This window comes from Egretta garzetta, unplaced genomic scaffold (assembly GCF_000687185.1).
Source record: "Egretta garzetta isolate BGI_Z169 unplaced genomic scaffold, ASM68718v1 scaffold713, whole genome shotgun sequence".
NCBI lineage: Eukaryota > Metazoa > Chordata > Aves > Pelecaniformes > Ardeidae > Egretta > Egretta garzetta.
Window position 1 is genome coordinate 1,106,135 of NW_009259104.1, and position 11,393 is coordinate 1,117,527.

An 11,393-nucleotide genomic window follows, 5' to 3' on the forward strand; every position below is an offset into this window, starting at 1 on the left:
AGAGGGGCTTGGAGGTACTGATGGATGAGAAGCTGGACATGAGCTGGCAACGTGTGCTGGCAGCCCAGAAGGCCAACTGTACCCTGGGCTGCATCAGCAGAAGCATGGCCAGCAGGGCGAGGGAGGTGATTCTGCCCCTCTCCTCTGCTCTGGTGAGACCTCACCTGGAGTACTGCATCCAGCTCTGGAGTCCTCAGCACAAGAAGGACATGGAACTGTTGGAGCGGGTCCAGAGGAGGGCCGCAAAAATGATCTGGGGGCTGGAGCACCTCTCCTATGAGGACAGGCTGAGGGAGTTGGGCTTGTTCAGCCTGGAGAAGAGAAGGCTGCGGGGAGACCTGATTACGGCCTTTCAGTACATAAAGGGGGCCTATAGGAAAGATGGGGAAAATCTTTTTAGTAGGGCCAGCTATGACAGGACAAGGGGTAATGGTTTTAAACTAAACCAGGGTAGGTTTAGACTGGATATAAGGAAGAAATTCTTTACAATGAGGGTGGTAAAACACTGGAACAGGTTGCCCAGAGAGGTGGTGGAGGCCCCATCCCTGGAAGCATTCAAGGCCAGGTTGGACGGGGCTCTGAGCAGCCTGATCTAGTTAGCGGTGTCCCTGCTCACTGCAGGGGGGTTGGACTAGATGGCCTCTAGGGGTCCCTTCCAACCCAAAACATTCTATGATTCTATGATTCTAAATAATGGTGATCGAACACTGTTCTTGCTTAACTTTGACTTAGATATTCAGGCATGCGTAAGTCATATGCTCACATACCTAGAGAAGCTTGATTCCTATTTCAAAACCTACAGCCACAGGACTCAATACAACAGGAACCTTAGCTATGGTTTTCGCAGGTTTGCCATTACCTGCTGTATAAACAGGTGCTGGAACTCCTTGTCCACTCTTCGTCCACTCTTCAAACCCCAGTGTGAAACTATATTCAGCTGATTGTATATGGTCTGTTCAAAAAAAATTCTCTCTTTACACAGAACTTCCCACTGAGCAACTGCATACAACAAAACAGTGTTTGATCTAGTAGACCATGCTCTCAATCTATGTGTAAGTAACACAAGACGGGAAGTGGGAACTTTGCCCTAAAATTCAGAATTACCATCAACTTCATCTGCTCCTGCATGTCCCCCCGAAGGGGAGCTGCCAATCCCAAACCACAGTGTTGGCAGAGGTCTGAAGAAGGGGGCATCTGAATGGATGCCTTCTGCCATTTGCCTTTACCTCCCTGATTGGTTCATGATACCTCCTGATTTTACAAGAAATCAGTTCGCCAATCAGTTCTTCACCTTTGCAGGAAGACTGAAACCACCACTGATGAGGATGAGGATGTGGGTGTATTATTATAAGCCAAGTCCTCCTCCTTGCTCACCCTCCACTGCATTTGATGTGCTGCTGTTCCATCCTGCTCTGGTGGGTGCTGTGGTCCCCCCCTGCAACACTGCCAGTTCAGTCTAGCACCCTGTGCCCCTCCAGCTGTATCCCCAAAGCAAGCGTGGGGTGGGAAGGAATGGTAGGAAGAGATTTATTAATAAAGGCAAGTTAAACAAAACCTTGATGCCCTTCACAGTCGCAGGGCACGTTGAATTTTAACTCCTAGGGACCTGCTCTCCAGCTCTCTTGTAAGCACTGTTTTTTAAGAGGTTAACATTGTGCAGTACATACTTTTCTCAGCCCTTCATCTTTTAACCCAGATGAGCTCTGGAGTGAGGCTGGAGCCTCACTGCATCCACCCTTTGAAAGACCTAGCCTAGCAGGGCCTGCCTCATCTCAGGGGGAGGGAGGACCTCAGAGCAGAAACAAGAAATGCAATAAATAAATAAAATGCTCACCCAGTGCAACAAAATTTTTTGCCACTTCCTATGAGCCGGAAAGAGAAAAAAACCCCATCAGTTCTGCCACTGAAAATATGCACATAACTTTAACAGGGGAACTGAACAGATTTTCTCTTGAAAATTTTCAAGTGGGTTTTGTTTCATACATTACACTTTGTGTTCTGCTCCAGGCTGCCAGGCCTGAAGGAAACAACATACAAGAGCGGCATGGTACACATCATTAGTACATGTGGCAAACCTACTGCCTCACATGTGCTCCAGCGCAAGCGCCAGGGCAGATCAAAGTGCTTGCGGGTGTGCTTGCTGATCCCCCACGAAAGTTTAGCACACCCTGAATTTTGGCTCGCACTGCTCCCCTCTTTGCCAGGGATTCTCCAGCAGAAAGGTGGGATCCTTGCACCATGTAAGCACCACGTTTGCTACACATCAACACATGCTCTGCAGTGCATGGGGCTGCAAAGAGCCACAAACTCAGGCAAAGGCACCTGGAGGAATTGAAAAGAGGACAAATGGACTTTTGAGGGGTGAAAGTGTGAGGGGGGCTCTCGCCCCTGTGCCCTTAGCACCCTCTATGCCCCACATGCAGCCCCTCGCTGCACCGCGGTTGCGTGGGAGGCACTGCACCAAGCTCCTGGGGGCTCGGTGTTTTAAGAGCTAAAACGTAATCATTTTGAAAGGCATCTTCCAGGTATCTTGCAGATATCTTTTCTTACAGGTGCCCAGAGAAGGTAGCTGACCTATTTCGCCATCAGCTGCTGAATGAGGGCAGAGGATTGGGTACATTTTCTACCTAGCACGGTCACAAAATTATTTCTAGTGCAGTGAATGCTTGCAAAGCTGGGTGTGGTTTTCAGCAGAAAGCACAGACGAAGGGAGGAATGGGAGTAAGGACTATCATGAAATGAGCTGCAGGGGTGTCAGTGGGAGGCAGGGCAGCTTCTCCTGCTGTCTCTCTCCTGTGCCTTTCCTCAAGCCAGCCGTCCACTTCAGGAGCCCTAAGTACACTCGAATTTAAATTGCTTGCACCCCCAGCTCTGTAACAAAATCAGCTAGGGGTTTTACTAAATGGCAAGGCAAGTTCACAGCACTGTCCCTTATTAGCTGACAGCATATCAAGCGTGATACAGAGCAGCAACAGCAGAGTGCAATGGCTGCCTCATCACTTCAAAAATCACAGACAGGACCCTATTGCTGCAATAGGACAGCCATTTCTGTTTTTAAGCGTCTATCACTTCATTGCAGACAGGTGTTACTAAAGTGCTGCTTCTGATGCTTCCAGAGGATGTGCTTTCTGGGAAGCGGTAGGTGATGGGAATGCACATGGTGAGGTCCCAGAAAAATGCTCAGCCCGGATGAGGGACACACACCTCCTGTCTTGCCTTACAAAATGTTGCTGCTGTCATGGTGCCTTGTGCAGCTTGGTGCCATCAACAAAGCAGAACAAAATATCCCTTGTTAAAATGGAATCACTCTGTAAACTACATGAAAAGAGGAATGAAATTTCAGCAAGAGGCACAGCTTCACCAAAAAGTCATGGATCACCACATCCAACCTAAGAGGACTGTTCTCATCAGGGGAAAAAATTATGAAACTGCAACTGAGATGACATGTGGAGCTTTTTAACCTACCGCAGCTTATCAGCAATCTGCTCTCCTCTTTTGACAGAAAAGACTTTCAGCATCTTTAGGGTAAGTGTCTTAAGGGAAGAGTGGTGTCAGTACTAATAATCAAATGATAGAGATATTTTCTTGCAGGCTTGCTAGCACAGATTTTTGTCTTAACCTCCTTAGTTGTGAACGAAAGGAATATCCTGAAGTGTGCACAAAGTACATCCCTTTGGCAATGCCATCAAGTCAATGAATTCCTATGAACAGATTAACTGGGACAGTTGTAACCTGTCTCTATTCCCATGCCAGATCGCTAATTACCTCCATTTGTTTTCTATAATGGCCTTCTATCTCTGTGGAGGGTTTTTTGCTACGAAAATTTGTCTCAGTCACAGCAACAGCAAGCCTGCATTCAGATTTGTCCCTGCAAGGGCAGTCTTTTCTTTTGCACATTTTTGTGCTCGTCGGTCATAGGAGGCAGCACCCACCACCCAAGCTGCTGCAATCACCTCCCGAACTGAGCGGTTCCTGGGCTCAAATGCGTAGAGGCAATGCCGTCACTCAGTCATGCCCATAAAAAATCCAAAGAGATTTTACTGAGCATGACAGAGTCTTGGGTAAAATTGGTCTTTAGGGCCCAAGATTTTCACAGTTTGTTTCAGTCCCTGCCATCTTTTGCACATTTTTGTGCTCGTCGGTCATAGGAGGCAGCACCCACCACCCAAGCTGCTGCAATCACCTCCCGAACTGAGCGGTTCCTGGGCTCAAATGCGTAGAGGCAATGCCGTCACTCAGTCATGCCCATAAAAAAATCCAAAGAGATTTTACTGAGCATGACAGAGTCTTGGGTAAAATTGGTCTTTAGGGCCCAAGATTTTCACAGTTTGTTTCAGTCCCTGCCATGTTTCCCAGCCATAGACGCTGTGGTGCTATATTCAGCATGTTTCAACCTCCTCTAGGAACATCAGGCTGCTTCTCCTTCTCAGTCATTTCCTTGGTCTTTTTGAGAAAAGCTATTTTAAAATGCTGCATTTTGGAACACTGACAGGTCAGTAAAGGCAGATACTCGTTCTGCCTTTGAGGACTGGCTGTGGCCATGGTGCAGGCAGTACCATGGGAGCTGAAGCGTTGCAGACCTGCTAGGTTCATGGGGCTCCAAGTTATGCAAACACCAACAACCCATTTTTTCCCCACCTCTGCACCCCAGGCAAATCCATCTTTACTCCCTGCCTCCCTCTACTTTTCCTTATTATTGAAGTCTCATGGCTTCTTTTCTTTTAAATTACATTTTTAGAGACTCCATCTCCTTTAAAGAGCAAACTGCTGCCAGCCCATCACACCAGTGCCATGTCTTCTTGTCAACAAGTAATCGTTTTGTCTGCATCATTTTGTGACTATCCATTTGGCTCATGTTAAAAGTCACAAACTATCGCTTGCTGGTATTTTTATTTTCTATCAAAAGAGAATATGTCATTAATTAACTTTTTGCCTATTTTTCTGAGGAATTAAATGAGCCACACAGTTGCCTAGCAATGCAGACACAGAACCACAGTACACATACCACTTCTTGGTAAAAAAACAGAAGAGTATTAAGAAAGCAGTGGCAATGACAAGCTGGCACACAGTTACAAGTGAAGGTTGGTTAGCGCTGTTTTCAGGAGTGAGCTTGGGGCCATTTGGCTTAGGAACATTCCTCAGTGAAAGAACACGAGCATCTAATATGCAAGCCACCAGCTTGGTAAGGAGCAGTGAAGATACCAGCGGTAATGAGCACTCTGAGATTTAGAGCCATGTACTGGCTACATTGGTTTCCAATACGTGACTTTTACCACGTAGGACATCAATGATGTAATCCAGTGACATGCACCGAGGTGTAGGCTTGCAAAAGTCAACAAGGGAACGTGTGGTCTGCTGAGATCACATCGCTGAAATCAGCTGGCTTCTAAACACTAACCTTTAGCCCAGCCATTCAAATTACATGACGAATGAGGATTTCAAGACACCGTGATCATGTCTGTAATTGCATCTGAGATGATATGTGGGTGAGGAGGATTCATCTACCAGTGACTAAAGCTCTGCTGGTAATTCATGATCTATATAATAGGTTTACAGCATTGGCACATCGGGGCTTTGCGTGAAAGGGGCCTTGTAGGCCAAAGCAATGTTGTGAAGGTGTGAAAACCACAAAGTCTAATTATTGGGGCTGTGATGAGCAGTAAGATAAAAGAATAATGAGCATCACATTCTTTGTCTAAATCACTAATAAAGGTTTGCACCACGTACTTTTGGCACTGGAGCAGGGAGGGCACAAAGCAAAAAATGGCCAGATGGGACTTTCAGGGCAAGAAGTGAATATGGTGCTGCTAATTGATGGAGCTTGCATGGATGCTTAGGACCAGGGGTAATCATTTAGTTGACTAGAGGGTGAATAATAGATGCATAACAGAAAATGATGCACAGAAACAACAGAGTGTATACAGTAGGGAGCAGTAGCATAAATTGTCATAATGTGTAGGTTTGCTGCATTTTTCCTGCATGCTGTCTGGTCACCTGCATAAGGCACATTATTTACTTTGTGGCCCTATGTAAAATAACCTGCGTCTTCATGACAAACCCTCTAAAGGTGTGCAGTTGGGTCAGGCTGAGAGAGTGTGGTCCTTTGAAGAAATAGGATAAGAAACATCCTCTGGAGCAGGCCGTAGAAGAGTAAAAGAGTGAGAAAAGTTGGTCTTGTACTTGGTAGGATCAAAAAGACAAGAGAGATTTCTGAAACCTGCAGAGGGCATGAGGATGTTGTGTGGGAGAAAGTTTCTATAATTAAAGGTTATTGAGAAATCTGGCTAATGTGGTGCATGTGCACAGCTGGCTGCATCTGCTTCGACATGCACATGTCTGCTGTCCTCAGGGGCACATGCTCGGAGGAGCACATGCTGAGCCCTTCGCAGGGATTTGGACACTCGGGCAAAGAGCTCTTGAAGTGTACTGCTGGGGGAGAGGAGCTGAGACTTCTAGCATAAAGAAGCTGAGAACTGTAAACCTCACTTAAGAACCTCTGCAGTCACCTGTAAACATCATTCAAAGGCTTTCAAGGAAAAGACAGTTTCCAGTTGTCTTTAAAGCTCCCAAAGTACTTAAGGCTATAGCTATATTGGTAGGTAATGCTGTGCAGTGGGAACAGACCTGTAGCATGATGAAGCTGGAGCTGATAACCACACTGTGCATTCGGGGGTGGGTCTGCTTCAGCCAAGTAAACCCCCCTCCATGGAGTAAACCCCCACCATGGTGCCTCAGCCTGAGCACTGGCTGGCAGCTGCATGGATGGTGTGCATGAGGGGCACCCCTGGAGAGCACCTTCAGGTCGAGCATCACCTGAAGAGGGGGCTCATTCCCCTGTGGCTTCTCTATCATATGAGCCAGTGAAGTAGGGGCCATCTGCAGGTTATAAGATGCACTCTGAATGCAAGCTAAAAAAGCTGACGTGGGCATACGCTGGAAGCGTGCTTCTGGGCCTGCTGGAATTGCTTACACCCAGCAGGAAGCTCTGCACCAGGCATCCTGGAGACCACCAGGACACTGGCCCATCTCTTACCTCCAAAGCTCTCTCCCAATGTGTTGGAAAGGGATGGCAAAATGGTGGTGAGAAGAGGGAAAAGAGGAGACAGCTGAGGTGGCTTCCCTGCTCCCTCCTTTTCCTCTAGAAAGCACTGAGATGGGTAGGAGGAAGGGCAGCCCCTGCACCCTCCTCCTCCAGAGGGAAGCTGAACCCCCATTTACCACCAGCTTGGTGGATGTTCAGACCATCAAAAGCCAGAGGATACCCTGAGGTGAAGCTCTATTGATGTGCATTGCTTTGAGCCAATGAATATTTCATTACTGGAGAGAGAGAGAATATGAATCAATAATTCAGGAATAAGGGAGGGGGAAGGGATGGGTTTGAACCACTGCTGGAATGTGCGTTTCACTTTTTGAAACACTTAAACTCTGTGGTTTCTTCAAAGACCACCTTAATTATATATACCTACAATCTTTTCAATAAAGTCTTAAAGCCACTATACTGATCAGAGGGACAATCATCCCTTGCCTCATCACTCTAATCAATGAGCAACATTTAATATAAGGTTTCAAACCACAATTTTCTGCCGCCTTGGGCTAGTGTGAGAGCAGAGACCACAGAAGTGACGGTTGGAGGGGCCTCCTGGAGGTCCTCTCCGATCCAGCCTCTCTCTGAAGCAGGGGAAGAGAGAAGAGAGAGAAAACGGGGTTAGGAAATGCCAGGAGAGGAAAGAACAAACCAGAATTGATCGAACGATAAAGTCACGAGGAGGAAGGCAGCGTCGTTACATGCAACAGCAATGATATTTCTGTTTTCATTTCATTTCAAACTGAGCCTTGAACAAAAAGAGGAGATAAAAGATGGAAGAAAAAGAGAAGATAAAGGATTACTGATACAGAAAAAATAATCCTAGTTTTCCAGTGAAGTAAAACAAGTTGCTTCTTCTAAAGCATTAAGCTGAGATCTCAATTTCCACCTAGCAGTAACAGGAATTTCTGACTGAGTTAGAAGAAACTCATTTTGCCAGACCCATACTTCTTTGCTTGGAAATACTTTTTCAAACTTTCTACTGCTCAAAAAAACAAAAAAAATTTTGAAATTTTCAAAATATCTTTTTTCCAATAGCATATATTTCAAACCAAAAGTCTTCTGATACGGGGGTTAGAATGCCTTTATCACAGTAAACTTCAGCAATAGTTTCTCAATGTCTAAAATGGTGATATCAAAATGAAACATTTTACCTCGCCACTCTAAATTTTTTAAATATGGATTGAAGCTATTTCTTTGTATTACTTGTTTTTGTCCTGACAAATCACACGAAACATTTTCCCAACCTGCTCCTTCCCTTTGTGGTAATCTGTGCAAGAAGAGCAACATGCTGTGTTACTTGAAGCAGCAGAACATTGGATTGATGCACATTTTCTTCCATGAACAGCACTTAAAACATTTATCCTGTCCTATGGGGAGAGAACTTCTTTATCATCTTGGTTTTAGAGACAAAACTTAGTATCACCTGTATGTACAAAAGCAGTGCTAGCTTTTGCAATTCCTCTGTAAAACTTTCATCACTTCAGTAAGAAGCAGAACAAAGGCTGGAATATCTCCTCAGATTTCCTAAAAAATAAAAAAAAACATGGCCTGAGGTGTATTTATTTTGATGAATGCAGACTACAGGAGAAGTACAGGCATAAGTGGGTTAACTTTAAGCTGACAGGGCAGGGTTAGTCATTAAATAATTAAGCTTGCGAATAAAATCCTGACAAAATTTCCACTAACTTCAGCAGCATTTGGATTTCACCCCAGGTGCTTTCACAGGAGACACATTTCTTTTTACAGCGAAATAAAAGGCAAAGAAAAAAGGACATTAAATAGTTCAACATTTGGCACAGCTATGTTAAAGCTGACACACTTGAACACTAACCTACAGCTTCTCCAATACTATATTTTATCCACACCTCATGGAAAACCTGGGGGCCCTTAGCAGGCAGCGGGTGAGCCCGGCACGTTGAAGGATCAGGCCCACCATGTCTCCTCCATGTCTCTCATGGACAAGCCTGAAATGGTTAGGTGTATGTGGGATTAACACCCATAGGTGATTTTTTATGCAGCTCTACTCACAAAAAGTAAATTGTTATTTGAGGAGGAATTGATCTCAGTTAATTTTAGGCATCTTTGGCATCTCAGTTAATTTTAGGCATCAGGACCTGCATCCACCCTAAGGTTGACATGGCCATCTCAGCTGGTCACTGCATGTCCCTTTGTCAGCTATGGACAGAAAAAGGCACTTTAAGGGGTCACACTATGAGAAACCAGCTGTGGGCTCCCATGTTTACAGGAATCTTGCCTTGTCTGTCTGAAGGATTGGTGTTAAATTAGGAGAACAAGAAAATAAACACATAAAAATTTAAGTGTTTTCTGGGGCTTTCCCAGCTCCTCTAGCATCCTGGGCTGACCCACCAGCATGGCTGGCCTCGAGGCTGGGGGAGCTGGTACATCCCGAGGGTCATACCTGCCTCATGGCTCGCCTGCAGTCATGTGTTTGCTTCTTTTAATGCTTCTTCAGTTAATTTTCTTTGCAGATGCATTCACAGGACTCATAAACATAATGACTGACATCATTTGGCGCTACACTGGAGATTTCATGGCTCCTGATATCGTTTGCAGAGTCGTTCGCTACTTCCAGGTATAGAAACCTCTTGCTCCCCTGCATGCCCAAGTTTGCTTTGTGTCCCCACAGCAATAAACACTAACAAAAATGTTGTATAGACATTATTCTAGCATCAGAGGTGCTAAATGCTGAAAGTGTTCATTTAAAGTTGAAACACTTTTAACTAAAGTGTATTAAATCTTCTAAATTTTGTGGACAAAATAAAGGAAAAAAATCTGGGATTTTTTTCTTTCTTTTTTTTCAGTAAAAGTTTTCAAATATTCCTAGTTCAGTGCTCTCGCTGACATTATTTTCTGAGACAAAAGTGTCTCATCTGCTGCCTTGTATGTCTTCTGCCCCAGGTGGTCCTTCTATATGCTTCGACTTATGTCCTCGTGTCACTAAGCATAGACCGGTATCATGCCATAGTTTACCCAATGAAGTTCTTGCAAGGAGGTAGGAGAATTTCTGTACCTTGCTATTGCTATGGATGTTATTGGATAGTTTTTTAGTTTCAAAATTCTTAACCTTGTTGTGGTTTTGAGATTTATTAAGCTGCACTTAGCCCTCAGCACTTTTTATAAGCATTGTGTTAGCAAAGAATGAAATGACATTTTAAAAGTATGGAGGTTTTCATTATCTTCCAGCATTTTGAGAAGGTTATTATGGGCAAAAGCTATCCCTCGTAGAAGGGACTCTAGAAGCCACAACAGCTATTTTGTCTATTTATTCACACTAAAAAATATCTTGGATAGAGAGTGCAGTACTGAGAATTCATAAAATAATTTGATAAGACAACTCCAAAAGCTATAGCATATAAGTTTGGATACCTATTGTTTCTTGTAATTTCTTCTATTTGTTATTTTTACAGCACCCAAATATGTACTGGCTGCTTAGCAGTACAATTGAAAGAACATGATTTCTTTCCTACAGAGCCTAAAGTGGGACATTAAGTATGTTGCACTGAGTGAATAAACAGAAATAGCAGGTGGGGAGGAAAGGGGAAAGCTACAAGAACCACGAGGTCCAGAAGATGCACTTTAATCAGACGCAAATATCATTCATGTTTTGGAGTAATGATGGCTTTTGACAGCCTGCTCTATTCAGGGGATCAGATTAATGGTCCTTTCTGGCCTTAAAAACCTTTGAATCAATCCCAGCCCAGGCAGTGGTGCAGCTTTGGCAGATGTTAAGGTCTGTAAACTTCAAATACTTTGTGAAATTTAGCCTTGTATTCCCCAGCATGCAGACCAGCTTTTTCAGGCTGGGGGGATTGATATCAAGGTTTTCTCAGCAGGTTTTGGGACATGCGGCTTGCTCTGCAGCTCCCGCTGACGCTGAGCTGGGCTGGGGAAGGCTCATAAACCACCTGAAGCACCGACTGCTGGCTGAGCGGGGCAAGCTGTCAGACAGGCTTCCTGACATTTTGTCTTCATACATGGTACAGGAAAAGCAGCGTTTGTTAAATTACTGCCTGGGCCTAGTAAAGAATGTGGCGTTAATCTTTGCAAGCCACTTTGAAGTTGAAACAAAACCCCCACCAAGCCACCTCAAATCTTTATAAAAGCCTTTTTTTAACTCAGTCCTATTTCCTATACCATCAAGTTTTTTCTTTTCTTTTTAAGACTAGAGAAGAGCAGACATTGCACCCAGCCGAGGGGCAGCAGAGCCATCAGCTGGGTGCAGCTTTTGGGGGGGGTAAACAGGCCACGAGCAGAGATAACGCTGGCAAAGCCCACTGGCCTCTGG

General features: G+C 44.8%; 1 protein-coding gene across 2 annotated transcripts in view; it reads left to right on the plus strand.

Annotated features, from left to right (window-relative positions):
* The window catches only part of NPSR1 (neuropeptide S receptor 1), a 61,843-nt gene that overhangs the window by 31,879 nt on the left and 18,571 nt on the right, over window positions 1-11,393 (plus strand). For both annotated transcript variants that reach the window (XM_035890844.1, XM_035890843.1), the window contains exons 3-4: window positions 9,577-9,680; window positions 10,007-10,100. In XM_035890844.1, the coding sequence (XP_035746737.1) occupies window positions 9,577-9,680; window positions 10,007-10,100 (198 nt within the window). The remainder of the gene's footprint in view (window positions 1-9,576; window positions 9,681-10,006; window positions 10,101-11,393) is intronic.